The 23,711-nt window shown below is 35.2% G+C and overlaps 1 protein-coding gene across 1 annotated transcript; it reads left to right on the top strand.

Annotated features, from left to right (window-relative positions):
• On the top strand, positions 1–22,694 carry LOC137390043 (putative helicase mov-10-B.1). The gene is made up of 20 exons (XM_068076277.1): positions 1–50; positions 1,192–1,388; positions 3,353–3,626; positions 6,087–6,337; positions 12,020–12,249; positions 12,494–12,743; positions 13,580–13,681; positions 15,246–15,408; positions 16,023–16,168; positions 16,605–16,799; positions 17,485–17,632; positions 17,723–17,878; positions 18,568–18,704; positions 19,364–19,566; positions 19,759–19,967; positions 20,955–21,149; positions 21,241–21,441; positions 21,623–21,711; positions 21,837–21,958; positions 22,187–22,694. Exons 2-20 carry the CDS (start codon positions 1,246–1,248, stop codon positions 22,258–22,260), a joined length of 3,288 nt encoding a protein of 1,095 aa, XP_067932378.1. The 5' UTR covers positions 1–50; positions 1,192–1,245; the 3' UTR covers positions 22,261–22,694.
• Positions 22,695–23,711: the final 1,017 nt, after the last annotated feature.

The raw sequence follows: 23,711 nt of genomic DNA on the forward strand, positions 1-23,711 counted from the left end.
GATGTAACAGCGCTATAGACAGAAAGGTTCTTGCTCGCTGAAGGCAAAAGGTGAGTCAATTGTATAAAAAGACTTGTAAAATGACTAATCTCATTATTATAACACTGGTAGTTTGAACGCTTTTGGAAGCATTATAATATTTAGTGTCTTATCAAGCCAAAATCGCATCTAAACCTTGTGGGAATGCAGACAGAGGAATGTATTTAGTTACTTTAATAAGGCACCTGGCAGTGGCATCCTAATTGGAAATTTAAGAACGTTTACATAACCAATCTATCTAATGTTTAATGAACGAAGTAGCGCTGCTCTATGCCATCATTTACCACTGATGATGTACTCTGTCTCTGTGGTAATCGCTGGATGAATATTGATGTTTATTTGACACTCCTCATGGCTATACCCAGATTCTATTAGCTAGTCATGCATGAGTGACAGTTCCGCCAATTTGAATGCAAATAGTTACAGTAGTGTTTTGTAGCGTTATTCGGTCACCTACACATGGCGTACGTTGCAATCCTCTTTTACTTATTTCCTTTTTAATAGTAATGATAGCAGAACCTTCCCAGTCTGTACACTTTAGCTACTGATAATTTCAGAAGAAATATGAACAAAAAGAAGAAGCAAGTGTTTTCAAACCGTTCAGTGAATCTTTTGCATCTATCGTAAACGATAGTTACAAGATACCCATTTTTACGGTTGTTTTGTCATAACAATACGATCATAGCAAGCTGAATCAGTACAAGAGAAAGTCAACAATATGTTGCGGATGGTCTTCTCTCCATTGTGAACACGCTGGGCTTTGCTATCGAATTGTAATAGGTGAAAACTTATGGCTTGTTTCCCTATCTTAGAAATTTCGGAAACACCTACATTGACGTGTCACGCACTGGATAGCTTGTATTAACTAGACTAAACGTTAGTGTTGTATGTAATAGGTAGCATCTCACGTTTCACTTCATTTGCTGAAAACTTTCTCTGTTTCATACTTCACCTGATTTCACCAACCTCTTTGATCCAGTTACCCTCAACTCGAAAACATTGTAGACTATGTATATCTGTACAGCTAAGATCTTAATGTGCATGTTTCTGTACAAGCTATGGACTGAGGTTAAGGCCAGATCAATATTACATGCCAGCATTCTAGCATTACATGAATTACCAAAATAATTTATATATTATCTTTCCTAAAAGCTTACGGCAAATCAGGAAGCAGTCATTCCATGCTGGTGATTTGAGAAGGAAACAATGGCAGAAAAAAGAGCCAAGACCCTGAGAGAGTTTGCTAATACAGTTCTCCTTGGCTTCAATGACGAGCACAATGTTAGCGATGGCCTCAGTCTTGCTAAGTCAACTTTCTATGAGTACTATCTCAATCTGGATTCTAATGAGTAAGTTTGTAGATACGGTTCGCTGCTCCCAATGTTGCTCATCTCAGCTGCATTATTAGCAATATCGTTATACATTGTATTTGTTTATATAGATCGTAAAACCTCTATTTGAAAGCCATGGCGTTTTATTTTTCAACCCTTCCCCTATTATAGTGGCGTTTAATTAGAGGTAGCGTTCAAATAAAGGGGGCTCTGTATTTATTGACTTGCTCGTCAGATGTTCTGAAGCCAAATTTAACAATTTTACGGGCAAAGCGATGCTAATGTCACCTAGATTTTTCATTTTTTTTCGAGTGAATCGACATTAATATTGACGGCCTCAGCATTTTTTCTAAACCATTTTTCATATACATCGAAGTAGTAAACTGAGTTAAACAAGAAACTATTTTGATTATAACATATTAGTGTGATGCTGTTATTAAGTATTGCTATATTGTTTTTTTTAAAAACGATGAAGCTTAGGAGTTAGAAAATGGACATGACGTTTTTAGTTTTTAAAGATGTTTTTAAGGTTTTCAAGCTAGAATATTTCATAATAATAGCTGCTATTACGTTGTACAGTGTTCCTGAAGAGTATCTCACTGTTCGTCAAAATGCTTTAAAGTCTCTTCAGGTAAGATTGTAGGCCTAAACCACATTATGGAGGAATCTGAAAACAATGGATAGGGTTTCGACCTTAGTAACTTTGAATCAGAGTGTAGTTCTGATGATTGTGACGGGTGATATTCTCAGGTATACCGTCACTAAAATCATGGCAACAACGAAAGAATTAATTGTTATTAATATAACCGAGTCTTTATTAGTACCATTTTGTGGACACTTTTCTACTGATCACTTTCCATTATGGGTTCGTAAAGATCAAAGAATGTCAAAGTGGCAGGCAAATAGAGATCGTGTGGTGTTCAATTAAAGGGTGACACCGTATTTTTCAACCCTTCTTGGATAGTGGCGTTCAAATAAAGGTTTTACGGTATATATATAATTACAACTAAGGTTCTACTATATTATAAAATAATACAGTAAAGTAATACCAAAATAAAATAGCTCTACAAGAAATTGGAGCGAATAGTAATAGTCATGTAAAATAGTTATACTTAATTTGCAGCTACTGGCAGTTTCATGACTTCTTCTGTCTTCGGACAGAAGATGTCATGAAATTGCCAGTAGTGGCAAGTTAAGTACAACTATTTTACATAATTATTTATATATATATATATAAATATTGATCTCTATATACATATATACGGATCAATATTTGTTGCTTTACAGTATTACTGTGTGGCTTTTTAAAGTTTCCAAATAATAAAACTTACAATATTGCATACCGTGTGATGTTTAGATAGTCGACTCTTAGATGGCACTGATTAATCAGAACATGTTAGATGCCACCAAACCCCACCAGATCATGTAATTGTAATCACATAGTATATCAACATGATGCCTAGTTATAGGATATTACATTGCTTCATGAAGCTCTACATAAAGCCATGCATTTAGTAACATATAACCACATCCTTGTATGAAGTCGCATGGTTACAGGATGCTGCACAGCTCTATCGAATTACATAGTCTTGTTTGTACAAGCCTGTGGAGTTACGCAACGCTGTATACATATTAACATAGAGAGCTATATGTGTATGAAACTATATAAACATAAGGATGCACAACTCCTTGAAACTACATTTTCTGCTGAAATGATTCAGAATTTTTTAGCAATGTGCAAGCTATTTACGTACACCAAGGAGGTGAATTACATCTTTGCGTGTTGCCACTTCTTCACATTTTGTAACATAAGATCTTGTGCTTATATTTCTTTGAAACTTTGCAGTTGGACGCCGAAAAGGCTGACAACGATTTCTGAGAATCTGAGGCTATACATTGACTAGAAAGCAAGCCATTGCGTGTTGGAATGTCTAAACGAAATGGTAGTCTATAGTATCATTTATAGTCGAACAATTTTGTAGGTTCGCCTTTGATGAGGTCATGAGATACTTAAAACAGAAGTCATTTTTCTACTACATGAGTGGCTGGACTCTCACCTTTAAGTCATTCTTCATCGGAGAGATCGCAGGACGTCTGCCGCTTCTTTTTGTCTTCAGATCTCGTTCTGAAAGTGAATGCCATGTGTGTGAGATATGCCAGAGAGGCTTTGCTAACGCTCACGGCCTCGGTCGACATCAACTGTCTGTGTGCCATGAGCAACAACTCGAAGAAGAGATTCAAAACATCACATCTGTCGTGAGTGTATCCATAATCTTCTGAAAAGTCAAGGACAAGAGCTATATTTTTGAAGAATTTTGGTGCAAAGTGTTAGAAATTGTCCAATAAAATGAGGATGAAAATGAAAATCTCGTAAAAGTTGCATTAATGAAACGCAAACAAGGCCCTGAACTCACTCCAAGCCCAGTTAGGAAAATCGTTGCATAATCTATGTTTATAAATTATACTTGGTCATTGTGTCTGTCTGTTAGTCTCTGTGAACAGTATGCCCTTCCAATCTTTTAGCAGATTCGACTCCAACTTTATACACATACTCCATGCTTTTTACCAGGTTGCTAAGAATATTAAGAATATTTGGTTTATAAATTTTATCTGGTTTCTGAGAACATGCCTTTTGACACTTTCAATCGTCTTGTATACACAAGCAAGCCAACTGATCCTAGACAGTATTAACACTTTCAATCTACTGCGAATGTACTTAAAATTGAACTGAATTTCATATTGAAGCTCCAAGCTGTAGAACTCAACAGAGAAAAAAACAGAAATAAAATATAGCAAGTAGTTTTTTTCACACTCTTCAAACGGGTGATGTTTTAAAGGTAACTGAAGAAATATAATGGTTTGTGTAAACCGAGTTTGATGGAGTGTGCATATTTTATGAATAGAAAAAACAAATAGTTTTAGTGTAAAGCTTTTTTTGCTGAGGAAAAAGCTATTTAGTTTGCTTTTCAGTTAGATTGCCTATTTCATTACTAAGAATTTCAATCAGTATATTCTTAGAAACTGACGACAGCAATTTATCATTTTTAAAAGTCCTCGGTATTTCAGCATTTTATCTAGATTTAATCGTTCAATCGGCTTAAAGCTTATGAATTATGTTAACAGTATACGCTCCATAAAGTGATCAAAGTTTAGTAATGCCACGTAAAATGGATGTAAAAAAAAACTAAAGTTCTGTTGGCAGCCACTTTTTCTTTCTCAGCCTATTAAAAGTGTCCTTATTTTGGCAATATCTTAAGAAATGATACTGGAGTCCATTCAACTTGAAATTTCGGAATTACACTTAAAACATATACTTCACAATGTCTTTAGAATTTTGTAATTCTACGTAAGCCAGAAGTCACTAATCGCAAACAGAACTTGGGTTCCATTGGCAGCCATTTTTAATTTATTGCTCAGATAGAGATGTCGTCAGTATTTTTGCTATATCTGAAAGGCTAATTGTCCAATCAACTTAAAATTTTCGAATTATAGTAAATTCCTATACCATGCAAAGCCCCAAAACTTCATAATTTTCACAAAATCGGAAGTACATGAAAACAAAGGCAAACTTCGAATCCGAGTTTACTGGTTTGTAAGATTAGGTGACAAACATATTTCAAATCATCTCAGGTCGAGGCTTCAAAGTGTTAAACACCCACCTGTCTGATTAAAACTGAAAGGACTCGCGGACATCCCTGGGCTTACTGCTAGTTTATTATAACAAGAATAAAGCAGACAGCAAATAGTTTAGTCTAAGCTTGGATCCATTTATATGTGATTGCAATGCAAATTTTCAGACCTAAAAGTTACAAAGATATTTATTATTTACTTGTCTTTAATAAATATGTTTAATAATAATTACGTATGTTGATAATAGTGTCAAAAATGTGTTTGCTTATCATAGAGAAAAATAACTAGGTCTATAACTGTTTCGGCCACACTATTTACCAACAGATATAAAGCTGCAGTTTTGCTTTTACAATATAAAATGTCCAACTAGATCACCCTTGTAATATAAAATGTGTGACTAAGTCATACTTGTAATATATAAAAAGTGTAACTAGGTCATACTTGTAATATATAAAATGTGTAACTAGGTCATATTTGCAATGTAAAAATGGGTAACAAGGTCATAGTTGTAATATATAAAATGCATAACTAGGTCATAGTTGTCTATATATAAAATACATAACTAGGTCATACTTGCAATATAAAAAATGCATAACTAGGTCATAGTTGTATATATATATAAAATACTTCAGGTTCTGTAGTATTTGTTGACAAGTGCTGACGAGTTCTTCTGCAACTAACCAGGTTAACATGCGTATATCTTACTGTCATGAACTTAAGCTATAGCTGAGTAAACAACAGCGATATTTAGTCTTAGGGTCCTACATAGTGTGAAACAGTTTGGAAAGGCTAAGAGCCAAAAATATATTTTTTTCCTTGTCTGAGTATTAAAAGGTTTTCAACTGGCTGACTCTTGGATTGGCTGGTGGAGGTTTTATCCAGAATTCTATTCCAACTTACCTAAGCATTTTAGTAAAATAGTAAATGCTAGAGATGGACCTACTAATTACACCGAGTCCATTCAGAACAATTATTATCTTAGCAAATAACATGTGATATTAAACGCACATTACAAACAGAATCAAAATTCGCTTAATTTTATCAAGAAAGTAATGAATACCGATTTCATTCAATTACTCCTTTTAGAATGGCCTCCCAACGTGTTCCTTCCCAGGCTGCGACTTCAAGTCAGCTGACATAGCTGAAGTCAAAAGACACCTAAAGCAAGACAAAACAAAAGTAGTGAATATGACCACGCTGACCATTGAGAAATGCTCTGCTCCTACATTAACTTACTGCGATCTATGTGAGGTTCAGATTCCGGCAGCGCTTCTCACGCAGCATGAAGTCGGCCTACAGCACAGAGTTAATCTTATCTCTCCTCCTCACTCAACCAGGTCAGTACCACTGTTACTTCTGAGGCCAGAGTTCTATACATTTTCAATGTGATTCGATGTCAAAATTAGAAAAAAAAAACAAAAGTTCAACTAACACGAAACTCAGCAGATGAACTATTTCATCATAAGTTTGTCTTGAATTTGAGGGTGTTATTAATAGGTTTCAACACACCGGTTTTACTGGTTTTTACAAGAATGTTTTAAAGAGCCAATTAGTAACCAGAAATATTGCGATTGTTATGTTAAAACTAATGAATTAACTCCATAAAGTACTACTTTAAATCGGAGTAATTTTGTAATTGTTTATGCTTTTTATTTTTTTTGTATTTCAATAGAATTAAAGTTTTATTAGATAGACTCACGCAAACATCATCATAGTGAATTGTGGCTACTTCCTGGTTTCATTTTAGTTGAGAAAAAGGAAGGCCAAAAAGGGAAAAAACAATTTTTTTATTGGTAATTTTTTATATTAGTAAATATTCATGTAATGCCCACAGGCGTAATGGATCATCCTATATATATATACATGTATATATATATACATGTATATATATATACTAGCTGCATTACCCGCCGACAGGAACAGATTCACGCGCAGCATAAGGTTTATTGAGAGTTGTCTTTCATACTGTATAACAACTCCAAATATGCAGTCTACTGAAATTGTTGCCCTGATGTATTATTATGTAAATTGTCTACTGAAATTGTTGCCCTGAATATGCATACACATATAACATGTCAATAATGTTGGGGAGAATAATGGAAATCTGCAATGTGTTTTACAGCTTGATGCGTATTAAATCTAGTAAATATTCTAGATTCATGTGTCTAGATTCATGCGTCCGTCCATACCCGTTTATATTTGCAGTTGACGATCGCGCACTTCTGCCGCCGAGCCCCCGCCTTGGCTGACCAGTCTTTACTCGCCTCGCAGTTGACAATCGCGCTCTTGCACTCGCCTTGCAATCAATCGCTTCGCACTCGCAATCAATCGGCCCGCCTCGCCATCAATCGCCTCGCAATCACTTGCCTCGCACTCGCCTTGCAATCGATCGCCTCGCACTCACAACCAATCGCCTCGCACTCTCAACAAATCGCCTCGCACTCGCAATCAATCACCTCGCAATCAATCGCCTAGCACTCAATCGCTTCGCAATCAATCGCCTCGCACTCGCCAACTCATTTATCCAGAAAGCCACGCCTGGATAGTCTCGCTGCACTCGGGGCGAAAAAGGTCTCCCGTGCATCCCTGAGTGACGCCACGACCCCAAACCGCTAGCTGCATTACCCGTCCACGGGAACAGATTCATGTACAGCAAGAGGTTTATTGAGAGTTGTCTTTCATACTGTAAAACAACTCCAAATATGCAGTCTACTGAAATTTTTTGCCCCGATCACACTATGCATACACATATGCAGACATATATGTCAATAATGTTGAGAGACCAATGGAAATCTGCAATACGTTTTACAGCTAGTCTACAATGCATCAGTCTCAAACCACTCAAATCGGCATTGCCCTATTTGTGTACAGAGAACTGATGATGAAATTGACATTGCTAGGCAAACTGAAGTTCTTCAAACTGGCAGTATTGAAAAGTTTTGCTTTTTCTAAAAAATTATACAAAATATTTTGCTATCACCAGCATTTATTGAATGGAGAATACATGCTTAAAACACTAATCATAGCTCACCAGTTTTTCGTCTATAGCCTGTGTTTTGACATGGTATATACAAACAGTAATGAGGTTGTGTCGATAAAATTTATATGTATAACTGCACAGACGGTATAATGTCAAGGCAGATACAGCATTAGCACCTTACAATAATAAAACATAACGCCAACAGGATAGCCTTTTTATGGGATACAATAAGGATAACGAATGCATGAAAAAAAAAATATATATATATATATTTTCATGCATTCTTTATCCTTATTGTATCCCATAAAAAGGCTATCCTGTTGGCGTTATGTTTTATTATTGTAAGGTGCTAATGCTGTATCTAACATATTTTTCAGTATATATATATATATACTGAAAAATATGTTAGAAAATGCTGCTTGTGGTATAGCAGAACATAAAGAACATGGCATGACATAACAATAGCACAACTTGCAGATAGACAACATCTTTTGTTTTTCTGTCAGGTGTATGAACAAACAGTTTTCGGCTTGTGTCTACTTTTTAGCAGGCGACGTACAGCTGGTCATGGCTAAAGCAGGGTGACAGTAAGTCGATACCGGCTGCTCTCTTTCTTTTCACCATCGCCTATCGCAACCCTCGAAGTACTCGTGCAAGTTCTGTAGTAGTAAGTTACAGTAGGCCTACTCGTAGCTGGAAAAAATTAGTAACTCAGCTGCTGAAGGAAATGAACTCGTCCAACTATCACAAACAGTGGCAAATCCAACGTTATTAAGTAGTTGAGGTGTGGCGATTCATAGGCAATACAACATTGAATAAAACGTACTAACCTTTTCGATGTAGAAATTTAGTAGGTAAAACGCAGTAGCAGTACATGTGCAAGTTCTGTAGTAGCTGTAGTTCTGTAGCACTCGTAGCTGGAAAAAAGCAAAAGTAACTCAGAAGGAAATAAACAAGTTTACTATCACAAACAGTGGCAAATCCAATGTTTTCAACCCTTTTACCGAAGTAGACTCATTTATGCGTTTCCTATGATCAACCGCCGTACACACATTTTTGCGACTTTCCCAGCAATTGCTAGTAACTGAATTTTATTATTCGTTGATAACATGACCAACGATCTTTAGGACTTTTATGGTAGTGACAGTTTTGTCCTAACATTTCTCTATAAAATTAGCCAAAAGTTTAATATTTTAATCTTCGTTTGGGGATTCCCAACTTAAAAACGAACATTTTTGTGTAAGTTCATCAAAGGCGTCTGAATTAGAAAACAAATAACTACTTATGTTGATGACATTATAGCCGATTTAGATTTTTGTGATTACACAGATAATTAAAAAGCAATATCAGGAAAAATGTAGAGAATCGTTTTGCTTTGTAGCTTCACATCGCTTCATCAATGCACAAAGTATAGATACAACAAATTTTTTGTATAGCAGTGCTTGTTAACATGTTGGCAAAATGAAATATATAACCAAAACAAACGTTCTAGATGGAGTTTGAAATTGAAAATATATTGTATACATATTAAGCAATATCGGCAAAATAGCTGGCAGTAGGCCAATAGCTAAATTTGTACATGGACGCAAGTGAAAGGGTTATGTAGTGAAAATGTGGCAATTCAGAGACAATACAACATTGAATAAGAAGTCCTTACCTTTTTCTTATGTAGAAATTTAGTAGGTGAGAATTGCGTTTTTTCCAGTGACCGCAAGAAGCCAACGTTCGCGTGACCTTCTCGGTACACGTTGGCAGTAAATATTAATCGCATGTAAATTACTATTCATTAATTTATTTTATTTAATGATTAGTACATTTGTATAGCTGTATAGGCACCTTTGTATAGGTCGCAGAACTCAGGACGGTGCATTTTAACACGGCAGCAACTTTGCTGTTTCAAACGCACCAGCGTCGTTGGGCACCGTAAAGAGACGCGCTAACTAGAGATGACGTGATTTTTGTGTAAAAACGATGAATAGGTTATGTATAGAGGCTTGTACTAACTGGGTATTCCCGTTAATGCGCCCTAAATACCTAGTAGCGGCTAATAGTTCGAAAAGTATGGTACTCTATAAGGCGGACACTCAATCACACAGACAGACAACGATTGCCGTTTATATAGTAGATATATATATATATATATACATGTATATATATATACATGTGTATATATATATGTATATATATATATATACTAGCTGTGCTACCCGGCGTTGCCCGGGTAATAAAAAATCTTTGGACAGGAAATTGATTTGTATTTAACATATAATAACATTTGCCATTCTGACTTTCAAACTACATATCATGAGAAAAGTGTTTTGTGTAGTTGAGATAAAATAAGCGAGAAAATAAAAAAAACTGTAAAGGTTTTCAAACTTTTTCAAACAACTGTAACTTTCAAACTTCATATCATGAGGAAAAAGTCTTGTGCAGGACAACTAAATTAAAAATAAATAAAACGACTGTAAAGGTTTTCAAACCACTGTAAATTTAAAATTTCTTAACTTTTAGCGACGTACAGTATATCTTTTAATAACGTACAGTGGAACCTCTATTCTTGAACATAATCCGTTCCAGAAGGTTGTTCGAAAACCGAGTTGTTTAAGATCCGAAACAATTTTTTCCCGTTAGAATAAATTTATGTAAATTTTAATCCGTTCCAAGGCGAGAAAACAACTTCGGTAAAGTATTTTTCAACATTTTACACCATAAAATGTACCGTATACTGCATACTATAAATAAAAATGGGTAGATATAAATCGTGTTTAATTTTAATATTTGGATCTCTATTTATGATGATAGAAAAAGAAAACAAAAGTAAACATTTCGTATGATTGGCTCTTAAAATATCAAAAACATTAAAGGTTAAGATACAATACTGCAGAAATTGATAATGAAACAGCAAAAAATGCAACAGATCAGTTACATCAAAAATCGTTGCAAAAAGAAAATATAAACCGCAATGGCAAGTTTACTTCACATCTTTAAAGGATAATCTTCCTCCAAAACAATTTAGGGTAACTTGAGTTGAAAGGTTATTTCCCTAGCAAATTTCTTCGGTAGAGGAGACGTCGTCCCAGATGATTCTTCACTTTTTGTAAAGAATTTATGAAGCGTAAAATGCTTCTTCGTTTGTTAACGAATGTTTCTACACTGTTTCCGGAGCTGTTCTAATTCCAATGCGCATGCTCCGGTTTGGTAGAGAACCGAATTTATGTTCGAGCTCCGAGATGAACAAATCTCAAAATCTTTGGTCGAAAATTGAGTTAGTCGAGAAACAAAGCGTTCGAGAACCGAGGTTCCACTGTATATAACCAGTACACAAATCGCCAAATTTTAAATTTGAGATAAATTATTGTCGATATTGTGGGGCCGAATAAATTAGCCCTAACGAAAAAAGACGAATAAGCATCGCGTTGCATATACTTAGGTCCCAAAATATTTTGAACCGGAGCATCGTAACTCGTGGACGCAAAGCTAAAATAATTAGCCTGCGCATGGTGTATCCTTTATATGAAAACGTAACTGATCACTATAGTGTTCTAGCTCAGTGGTAGAGCGTCCGGATAAGAAACTTGTCGATGCATTCGTCGTGAATCCATTGGTACGCAAAATTTTAACATTAAGATTTTAAGATCTATAGCTGGAATGATACACATATCCACAGACATACTTTGAGAAATATATATATAAAACAGTATTTAAATTTGTATTAAATATTGTGTTAAATATTATTTGTATAGTAGGCTAAGCAGTTTTTAAAGTTTTCAGCTCTTAATATATTTTATATAAATGCTCTATTTTAATATTGAGCACTCTCTTCTAGTGAACTGCATAAATAAATATATATATATATACTGCATAAATATATATATATATATATATAAATATATATACGTACATATATATATAAATATATACATATATATATATATGTTACAGGAGTTATCTGTCTACATAGTGCTATAAAGGAAGGTTTCCATCAGCGATAAGGTCTCTTACGCATGACCTAAAATGTGATCAGATGTTTCATGTTTAGGACAGAGCAACTGCTAGACAAAAAAGATGTGCGGATTTTGGTGGATGGAGAGGAGGTACCTAATGGGTGTAAAGACATTCTCATGCAAGATCAGTCCTCACAGATTGTCCGCTTCCGCATGAAAAATTTGTCACAAATTTCATCAGTTGCATTCAAAGCTTGTGATCTACGCTATGACATTCCAGAAGTTATTTTATCTGGTGATGATGCGTGTGAAATACCAGTGTTTGGTGAGTTACAAGCAGATATTCTCTATGGGCGGGCATCGTAAAATAAAACTACTAATTGAAAACAAACTATTTTTATCGTCAAAAAATTCTCAGGCATGTGATCTATTTCTTTTACAAGCCAAATTGAATTTTACCAATGGTGTATAAATTTTTGCTCTGAGCAATGCTGATATGGCTGTTGCAACAGTGAAGCTGTACGGAATTTTATCAGTTTCATTTCAAATTCAAAACTTATTTTTGTTAGGCGAACACACGGTAATGATGAACTTCAAACCCGCTTGGCCAGGTAGAAAGGTTGTCCCTCTCATATTTACATTCAAGCGAATTTTTGATGTTGATGACTTCAAGATTCTGCGAGAGGTTGCCATCTCATCTGTTAGTAACCTCCAGCTCTTCGATATTCTACAGCCTAAGATACCATATAAGAAACCAAAAAAGAACCGAAGAGATCACGGGCTTGAGATTGTAAGGAGTGAATTTGTGCCAACATTTGAGTGAGTTGCTACAATTTTTAGGTTATGGAGTTGCATTATCTTACAAGTTGTATCACTTATGGTCTTACGTGTTGAAATGTCTGTTTTAATCCCAGTTTTAATGTGTACTTTATCTGATATGTTTTGCCTTAATTTATTAAAGTAGATCATGTTTCTTATAACAATGGAAACTTGGCTATTAGTTTTGATTAAATTTTTTGATTTTTATATGTAATTTTTATACATAATTTTTGTGTTTTTTGGAGTTGTTATAGAGTTCTACATGGCCCAGTCCTGCTACTGAACAGCTTATCTTAAGAATGTCGTTGACCACAATGTCATTGCAGGGTCACCATGCACACATTTTACTCATAAGGTTTGGTTATGCACCTAAATAGTGAATACTTAAGTGAACCAAATCTTAAGAAAGAAATTATGATGAGTTAACAGCTGTTCATCCATCCTGTCAAAAATGTAGTCAATGATTCTGACTTAAGCACTCAACTATGGCCTGATAAAAAGATGACAAGCTGTCTTGTTTGTTTTTTTCCAGTGAGTGGCTGAAGGCTCAACAGCTATATCTACTAATAGCTATTCAGTCATCACACAACTCATGTTTCATCAATCAATATTGATCGGCCCTTTAACAACTAAGTTTTTAGTTGGAGTTATCCTCTTTGTGTAATTTGCCATTTTTCATTACTACTAATTTTTGATGTTTAAATAAAGTAGCTTTATTTAGTAAAAAGAAAGAACCAACATTATAGTTGTTGCAGATTTTTGAATATTGTCATCCAGCATACTATCTGTTTGTTTCAAAGGGTCGTGTGTATGTATTAGAGTCGTGTGTATTTCAGGAGTAACAGCCATTTGGTGATGCCCCTTCGTCCTGATGACTATTTCATTCCTCCCAATATTCGCGGTCTGCTGCGTGTGCCCACTCCAGAGGAAGATATATTGTGAGTATTATAATTTATTAAATAAGTTTGGCTCTTGCATTTTTGAATAAATTGACTTAATTATAGTATTGACTAGTATTATATTACCACTTTGAATACTGGAGGAACAGATGCCTATTTTGATGTTACTGCGCAAAATATGAATTTAACCGGAATCATGACACATAGAAATCAAAAAGGTGCTAGTGTTGTTTTGCAATTTCAGATGTACAATGTGATGTTCATTATATGTTGTGAGGCGCATGATGTGAGTACACAGCTCTACATTTCAAGTAGCATTCTGTCTGCAACCTGTCCGTTCAGTTTCGTCTAGTCAGTATTAGCATAATTAGTAGGGTATGGCAGTAAAAACTATTAGTAACCTGATGTGGGTTTAAAGAGTAGTTGAAACCTTTTCACAGTCGGTCTGATGACGCTGTAACCTCTGTCTGTTTCTTTGCGAAATTCTCATAGTATTATCGAGTCAGGCAAACCAATGTGATAGTATAGATTCTAAAACCATTGTGCAAAATGCCCTATCTGACCTCTGAATGACTATTTTGCACATTAACTATGATAAATTGTACTGTAGTTTTGATATGTTGATAAACTATTTTGGTAATAACATGAAAGAAGAATGTATTTTCTAGAACAATAGTTTTGGCATATTTCCCGCCAAGTGATATTAAAATGCAGTTTTTTAGCAAGGAAGGAGTCAGTCATGACTTAGTGGTCTAAAGTGACTGACTTGTGTACAACAGGTTGAGGACCAATCTTAGAAAAGGCCTCTGGTAATGACAGAAAAGGCATCTGACCCTGAATTGATCTCAAAATCAACTAAAGTACAAATTAGTTTGCAAACTGAAAAGAGGTCATCCAACTAGAATTTACTTAGAATGAAAAGAAAAATAGTTTTTTAGCCAATAAAACAAATCATGCTTGTATTTTAAATATAGCTAGTGGATAACAGCTAAAAACTAAACAATAAAATATGCACTTGGTCCCATATAGTTAGCTAGTGGTAATTCAATTTTGCAACTAGAAAGACACATCTAAGAAGGTGAATAAAATTTATCATGTCTGATCCTAGTCTAATAACAAATACTCATTCATGTATATTGATACTTAGGAAAGGTTCTATGTACAACAGATAAGTGTAATGACAAATACTCATTCATGTAAATTGATATTAAGGAAAGGTTCTATGTACAACAGATGAGTCTAATGACAAATACTCACCCATGTATATTGATACTTAGGTAAGGTTCTATGTACAACAGATGAGTCTAATGACAAATACTCACCCATGTATATTGGTACTTAGGTAAGGTTCTATGTACAACAGATGAGTCTAATGACAAATACTCACCCATGTATATTGATACTTAGGAAAGGTTCTATATACAACAGATGAGTCTAATGACAAATACTCACCCATGTATATTGATTCTTAGGAAAGGTTCTATGTACAACAGATAAGTCTAATGACAAATACTCACCCATGTATGTTGATCAATCTATGGTGAAACAAAGTGAATGGCTAGCAAGAAATTTCTGCGACCTGAATCACTAAGATAACTTGTAGGAAGAAGCTGAATCTCAACAGACTCGACTTCAGTAACTACTCTGACTACTTCAACAAATTGCTGCACTTGGAGGAGCACCAGATGGAAATAGACATAGAGCGCTACACCATTCTTGGTGCCGAGATGAGAAAGGAAGGCTATAGCGGTCTTCTCAAGCTCGAGGTTAGTGTTTCCTTGAAACAAGTTCAGTAAAGAACCAACTGATCATTATGTCTTTCATAGTCCAACTGTTCAATTGTTGTTTGTCCACCGTATTAAGCTGAGTTGACAACCTTTAAATGTATGCTCTGTATATCAAACATCTGCAGTAATATAAATAGTGTAGTCTGTTTGTATATTTGTGCCTGGAAATGTATGACCTGTACACTAGTGTACACTGTGTACACCGTGTACACTGGTCAATGTCTATAGTACAAGCTGTGTACATTGGTCAGTGTTTATAAATACAAGTGTACACCTTATGTTCTGGTCACCTGGTCAGTGTGCAAAAGGCAGTATGTAAGAATACAAATATTATATATATATAATAAAATTATATATAATATAAATTGTATATAATTTATATATAATTTATATTATATATAAATCATATATAATATATATATATAATTATATATAATATTATATATATATTATATAATAAAATTATTTTACTCAATCAACCCTCTTTTTAATAATACCTGTTTCTATTTTAAATCCAAATCCCTGTCTAATAGGATGATTGGCTGTTAGTTACAAGGTCTATAAGCAGCCAATAAGAATCTGTTGCTATTTAGGTACCAGGACTAGCTGAGAATAGGCCATCAGTGCTGCGGGGTGACAAGTTATATGCCATACCGACCTTCGAAGCTGGACGGAAGAAGTACCAAGGTCATGTTCACAAAGTCTCCCGCGATGATGTCTCTTTAGGATTTACCAAAGAGTGAGACACTTGTAAAAAATCATTTTTGCTATAATTATGTTTTCTGTAGCTAAAATGCTTTGAGGTATTATAGTCCCCAGAAGGGCTGTCTGATCAGCTCAAGTTGACTGAACTTGGTGGCAGTGAGTGCTTGATGACATATGGCTGCCTCGTAAGATACAAGCACTCCCACCACGTCAGCTTTTCTATGGAGGTTTTCTTTTGATTGTCGTACACGCAGATAAGTTTAATGTGCCTATTAGGGGTGGTCACAGCAGTCTAACTCACATTTTATGATTTGGTAGAGGGAATAGTTAGGCCCAAATGCTCTTATTTTCACCGTTTGTTGCTTTTAAGACGATTGAGTCTTGGGCTACGGGCTACTCTCTTACACAGACTAATCTGATACATTGAAAAACAAAACCATTAGTTTACAAAGACAGATTTGTTGCTACAGGATGAGGGAAAACTTTGTACAAGGTTTGAAGCATGACATCGAGTTCACCATCAATAGACTCACCTTGAAGATTTCACATCGAGCTGTAACTTGGGCTGGTGAAGAAGTTTGCTGTTCTTTGGAGGACATTCTCTTTCCTTCCGTTAGCCATGAAGAACGATTGCTATGTGACAATCCGGATAATTTGCAGCTCACGTAAGTTACGTGTAATTGTGTACTAGCTATTATTATGAATTCGTGTACTTTGTAAATAGCACACAAGTAATACTATGTGGGTTGAGATCAGGTAACATCAGAAAAATTTGTGGCTGAAAAATATTTACTTGGAAATAGACTCTAACAATTTGTGGCAATTGCTGCAATAGTCCCTTTTCCACCAAATAAGAGCTAAACTTTGCTCATCATTCTGATTGTCATATGTGTAAGGAAATGGAGACATTAATAATAACTATAAATATAAATAAAAAATTAAATATCACTAAGGAAAATTTGTACATATAATATATTGTGTGCATGAATTGAACATTTGAAGATCACTCTTTTAAAAAACAGTTGCTAGATTTGAAAAACCAGGACATACTGGCACCGGAGTAAAAAATAAGATTTATTATTTTTGGCGAATCTGTAATATATGATTTGTAGTCACAAATGTGGCATACTGTTTAATTATTTTATGTTTCAAAATAATAGTTTTTCAATTGAAGGTTTTTAACAAGTTTTATTTCATTTTTATTTTTAAAATTATTTTTCCAATGTCATGAATGTATGTTTGATTGTAAAGGAAAAGGGATGCTATGCTTTGCGTACTGGAGTCACACGTTTTCGTTTCCTTTGTAGGTTTACTATGTTCACTTCCTCTCATTAACTGTATCCTTTGCAGGTTTACTATGACGGAAATTGAGAGCAACAAAGAGCAGAAAGATGCAGTCAAGCACATTGTATGCAGAACATCAAAGCCAGCTCCTTATCTCATATATGGACCACCTGGCACAGGCAAAACCTTCACCCTTGTTGAGGCCATCAAACAGGTGAAGTTGCCTTATTATTACTATAGCTCTAAGATGAGATATCCCTAGAGTTTAAAGTAACCAACATTTCTAGTGTTTCTATATTTGCAGGTGTACAAGACTTGCCCTCGCTCTCGCATCCTAGTTTGTGCTCCTCAAAATGCTGCCGCCGATCTAGTTACCAAGAGGTTACTTGGCCATGTGGACAGGAATGACATGCTAAGAGTTCATGCTATGTCCAGGAACTATCAGGATGTAGAAGAGAAGGTACTCTTCTATTATTTAACCAATGATTATTTTTATCGGTCAAGTGGTAAAATATATATATAAATAAAAATACATATAAGTAAGTATATATAAATAAAAATATATATAAATAAATATGAAAAATATATATATCATGTATATATGTCTATCATGTATGTATATCATGTACGTATGTGTATATATCGTGTATGTATGTATATATATCATGTATGTATGTATATCGTGTATGTATATATATCATGTATGTATGTATATCGTGTATGTATATGTATATATATCATGTATGTATATATGTATATAACTCATCTCAACTTGGCAGTATTCCTACTAGAGTCACAACAGGGTGATTTCATGCTAATATACTCATGGAGTGACTGCTTGTAACTCATGTTGTAACTCATGCTTGTAACTGGCCAGCTGACACTCCATCAACATTTAACAGATTTGTGCCTATAAGATAATCTATGTCTACACTCTAGCTATATTGACACTTCCTGTTTCAATGCAAAGCCGTGGTGCTACATTTAGTACAGATGCAGATAATACTGATTTTCATATTTACAATCGGAAGACGTTTGTATTGTTGTTTTTGGAAAAAAGGATGTACTTGGTTGTGTTGTGCAGAGTCCTAAATACCAGTGAGTTGTTTCATGACTGTCTTGAAACCAAAACTTTGTTTCGTACGGTAGATCCGTCAGGTATCCAATTATCGATCAACTCAAGGAATTGCGTCCTTCAAAGGAGGTGATAAGGAAATCTGGTACCCTAGCAAAGACGATCTTCTGAAGTACAAGATTCTCATTGTCACCCTTGTTACAAGTGGAAGGTGTGTTTGTAGACACATTTCAAACTGTTCTGTAAAAATCCATTTAATTTTCACTTTAACTTTCCCATTTAGCCGATTACATGTAGCTGATGTTATCGTTGACAACTTTGTCCTTTTAAATTTACATATGCTTCACACCGCATGGGTAGTAGTGGCGAATTGCATATTTTTACAAAATATCAGTAATATCAGTTCTGGAAGTAAAAAGGGTGCTTTTTTGCTTCTCTACATTCATGCGGTACGCTCTTGGCATTCGGGTTCAAATCTCAGAACAATTACAGTAATTTTTGCTATGAATGTGGTACACAATGGTATGTGATAACTAAATTTTTGTATACATTTGTAAGCTCTGCTAACCTACCTCTTATCATATAACAGACACATTAGGTCATCATCTAATTGATACAGCAGTTACCTGTCTATGTAAATGATAACTTTCAGTTTATGGGTATGTGTAGATCTCAACAATCGATCTTCGCACACACCCATTCGATAATAAATATTTTTTCATTCATTTCGATTTTGAAAGGACTAGGAGAAACAGTTTTCTTCCATCAGACTCGCTGCTTTATTACAGTAGCCAATGAGATTAGAACAAGTATGAGTATCTGTTTTTATCTTGCTTCTGGTCTCAGTTGTCCTCTCCTGTTACTTATTAGATTCGTGTCTGCGGAGATGCACAGTCACTTCACACACATATTCATAGACGAGGCTGGACATGCCACAGAACCTGAAACGGTCATTCCCCTGGCTGGGCTCCTTGACACACAAATGGCTCACGGTGGTCAGGTTGTTTTAGCTGGTGATCCTCAGCAGTTAGGGCCTATCATTAGATCTCAAGTTGCAAACAAAGGAGGGTTGGGTAAGGCTGATAGTTCTAAACTTTACGCATGCACTTATGCGAAACATTTATATCGAAATTTCCATTGCATAATATTTCAAGGAAAAGCTTGAATTAATAAATCCACTCTTCTAGATTATACTATCGAGTAGTAAATTAAATTGCATTTTAGTTGAATAGGCTAAAGGTGTGACTAAATTCTGTGTTGAATAGAAACAAGCCTCCTAGAAAGGTTGATGAGTCGAGATAACTACAAGAGGCAGGGATCGACCAAAAAATTCAACCCCAACTATGTAACCAAACTGGTGCAGAGCTTCAGGTCTCATCCTGACATACTCAAAGTGCCAAACGATCTGTTCTATGAGAGTGAGCTACAGGTCTGCGCTGACCAAGCAAGCCGAGAGAGGTTTTGCAACTGGGAGGTATGCTTTGTTTTCAACAGTTGCTATTTGAAAATATCATCGCTTAGCGGTCTCGAATCTGTTGCAAATCTATTTTACAAAAGGAGATCATCACTCATTCATCACTAGGTTTAGCTTTAAAACACTCACAAGATCAATATACGCACCGGTTGCCAATAGCTAAAGCCCAAGTTCAAAAACAAAGATATTTAGTGGGGTTAGTGTGATGAATGACTATAACTGACAGCATTGCTGCCAGTGTTTCTTTAGATTGCTGCGCAACTTTTCACCTGCTGATCTTCACATATTTTAGAAAAATAAGTTATTTTTCTAAAATTGTGTGATTCACACAATTTTGTATTTTGATTATTTTTTGTAATTGTGTGATTCACACAATTGCAAGGTAATTGTATGTGAATCACTCTAAAATACAGATAATTAATGGCACCTAAGTTTGTATTAATTAATCATATTTAAATTTTCAATTTAAATCACATCACCTAAATTAATCACACCATTTTGTATTTAAAGCCTTTTAAAAAATAATAGTAAATTGTTCATCACTTTAACCAATGCTAGAAATCTTCTGTGATAATAACATATAAATAGTTTTGATTACATTTGTAGTGAAATGAAAATGCATTGATTACATGTCACACTATCAGTTTAACTTTCTTAGTGTATATATTTACTATATACTAGTATATATGGCAGGGCTATAAAACTGGTCATTATATTTCATTTCATAAGGATAATAACGTGGATGAATTAGTCGGGTGCATTTATACAGGATTGTGGATATTTTTAATATGTCCACACTATGTCCACAATATGTCCACACTATGTCCACAATATGTCCACACTATGTCCACACTAACTTAAACCTTTTTCCAAGCTCATTTTAATTATTGGGGTGATGCAGTTTGTATTTGAAAATTGTCTGAATCCAAGTGATTTTCTCATTTTCAAGTCACAAGACAGCTCTTTATAAGGCTATTCTCTTTGAAGGGGCTGCCTCAAAAAGACTTTCCTCTCATATTCCATGGTGTGAATGGAAAAGAGGACCGAGAAGCCAGCTCTCCATCATGGTTCAATGTACATGAGGTGGGCGTTGTTCAAGACTATGTCCGTGAGCTGATGGAAAGCAGGTCTCCTACAGTCAGCAACTGGCACATTGGAATTATCTCTCCATACCACCAGCAGGTGAGTTGACCATGCAAACTATGTACTAGTGGCAAACAAATTGATAACAATGTCTTTATGATACAAAACCAAGTATTTGCTTTTTGTTAAGGTGAAAAAAATTCAGAGAGCATTGGAGGAACTTGATAGACAAACTGTTCGAACTCGAGACTATAAGAAGATAAAGGTTGGCTCAGTGGAAAAATTTCAAGGAGATGAGAGGGAGATTATTATTATTAGTACTGTAAGGAGCCAAGATATCTACCTCACCCATGACAAAGACTTCAATCTCGGGTTTATAGGCAATCCAAAGGTGGGGAAATATTACCTTCCAGTCTTGCTTTATTAATTATGCAGAACACTGGAAAACCGCTTAAATCAACTAATCAAAGGTACAGCTATTGAGTTTTATCAACTTTAACACAGCACGCTGACAGGAAATGACCAATTGGCTGCTGCACACCTCGTCATTCCTTCTATCTTATCTCTTACAGAGGTTTAATGTGGCTGTCACACGCTCGAAAGCATTGCTCATCGTCGTCGGAAATCCAGCAATCCTTGTTCGTGATCCGAATTGGAGAAGGTAAGCTTACACACTTATAGCATGTTTGTCCATATTTCGTAAAGATATGCTTTGCAGAGTCATATCTCTGGCAGACAGATGCCTATATCTGCGGAGCTCACATCCTTGCATTGTTTCTGTACTAGGCTGTTGAAGCACATAAAAAATGGTGGTGGATATACAGGAGTGCCGCTGTTAGAGGACATCGACAGAGATCCTCCTGTTGAAGACTTAGAACGGCAGCTGGCAAACATGGCCATGGGTGAAGGTAGGGATACATTTGATTTAAAAAATCAAATTTTCAAGACCAACCCAAAGATTTTACAAACATGGTCGTAGATTATTGATTTCCTTGTGTAGTTGTTATAAGTCATTCACCATTCTTATGCATGAACAGCAGAGCTGGTCAGCACCAAAGCTTTTAATGCAGCTATATTGAAAATACTTGTAATTTTGAGTGTGTAAATAAGAATTATTGCATGTTGCATATTTACAGAAGCCTTTGAGGTGGATGAAGAGAGTGCATATCAGCAGATGGTTGAAGATGGCTGGGAAAGGCGAGATGGTTAGTGGTTGATTTCGAACACAGTGACTACGCATAACATATATACACGCAAAATTTCCTCGCACACGTATTACCATAACTTTTAAACCTGACAAATGAATGTTTTATTGCTTTTTTTAATCATTCAAATCGGCTTTGATATCGTTGAGTGATTTATTTTAATCAAACTGTTACTCATTATTTTTGATACAGATATTGGACAGCTTTTTAGAAGCGCACCTCGCTGTTTATGTTATGATCGTGAAGTACGAAAGACACAATTTTATTATTGTTTTCAATCATGCGAACAACTACAACAGGTTGTATGGCAATTTTAGAAGTGCTCCTTTATTTTAGAATGGTTTGAAACTAATTTATTCTTTGATAAGCAAATTTTTCAAACTTCAGGATTTTTGTATGGTTTGTTTGTATTTTTAAAATATAACTAATTTGTTCAGTCTATGCTCATCAGGACTTGCAATCAAAGATGTCAAATATAGCGGACGCTTTGTAGTGTGCAACTGCAGGACGGTCTGGCTCTAGGCCAGACTGTCCTGTCCTCTAGGCATGTATATATACATTTATATATAAATATGTACATGTACGTAGCTCCTGAGATATATTAAATTTACACTATAGATATTTGAAGCGCCTAGTGAGTATTTTTGCCTACATCAGGCATTACGCTGAAGCTATATCTTTCATATGACCAACAATCAAAATGCTATCGGTACAGCTGCCTCTAGGGATAGACTTTCAGCATTTCCCTCAGGATTTGCGGTGAAATTTAAAGACGGAAAATTATAATTTTAGAGAACTTAGAGCTTTTATACTTTCTGTATATCTCAATATATTTCGTATGTATCTACTAGGTGAATGCCCGGCATTGCATAGGTAAAAGCAGGTTTTGCACAGAAAATTTATTGTAGCTCAACATATACGTTTACCATTCTAACTTTAAAATGAAGTTTATTTATTTCTGTGTACTGTGTTTATTTCTGTGTAATTCATACTGTAGCAGCTGCAGTGCCTACTACAAATCTATACTGATTGCAATTCTTGTTGGCCATGCATGAGTATTTTTTCACGTATTAATCTGGTATGGCTTCACGCATAATGCTAGCTGAATGGTTGACATGTGTAATAAGCATGTACCCAATGTATTCCATAGTACAGCTAGTTGGACAGTGTAGTGTATCGGATAAAAGCCTGTCTGCATTACTGGAGGTTCTGAGTTCAAATCCGTGCGCAGGAGCTTTTTCATTTCTCGAATTTAAAACCAGCAAAACTTGTCATTCGTGTGGCAAATTCTGGACTGAAGATTTGTAAAAATTTCAAGATGACTGCTAAAAGATTATTTTTTATGTTGAAATATATTCCAATTTAGTTAAGATTAGATTTGGGACAGCTCTAAAAACTTTTATAAAAAAATCACTAGTTTGCAAGCCAATGCATGCCAAACAATTATGTACGGCCA

This window comes from Watersipora subatra, chromosome 3, assembly GCF_963576615.1.
Source record: "Watersipora subatra chromosome 3, tzWatSuba1.1, whole genome shotgun sequence".
Lineage (NCBI taxonomy): Eukaryota > Metazoa > Bryozoa > Gymnolaemata > Cheilostomatida > Watersiporidae > Watersipora > Watersipora subatra.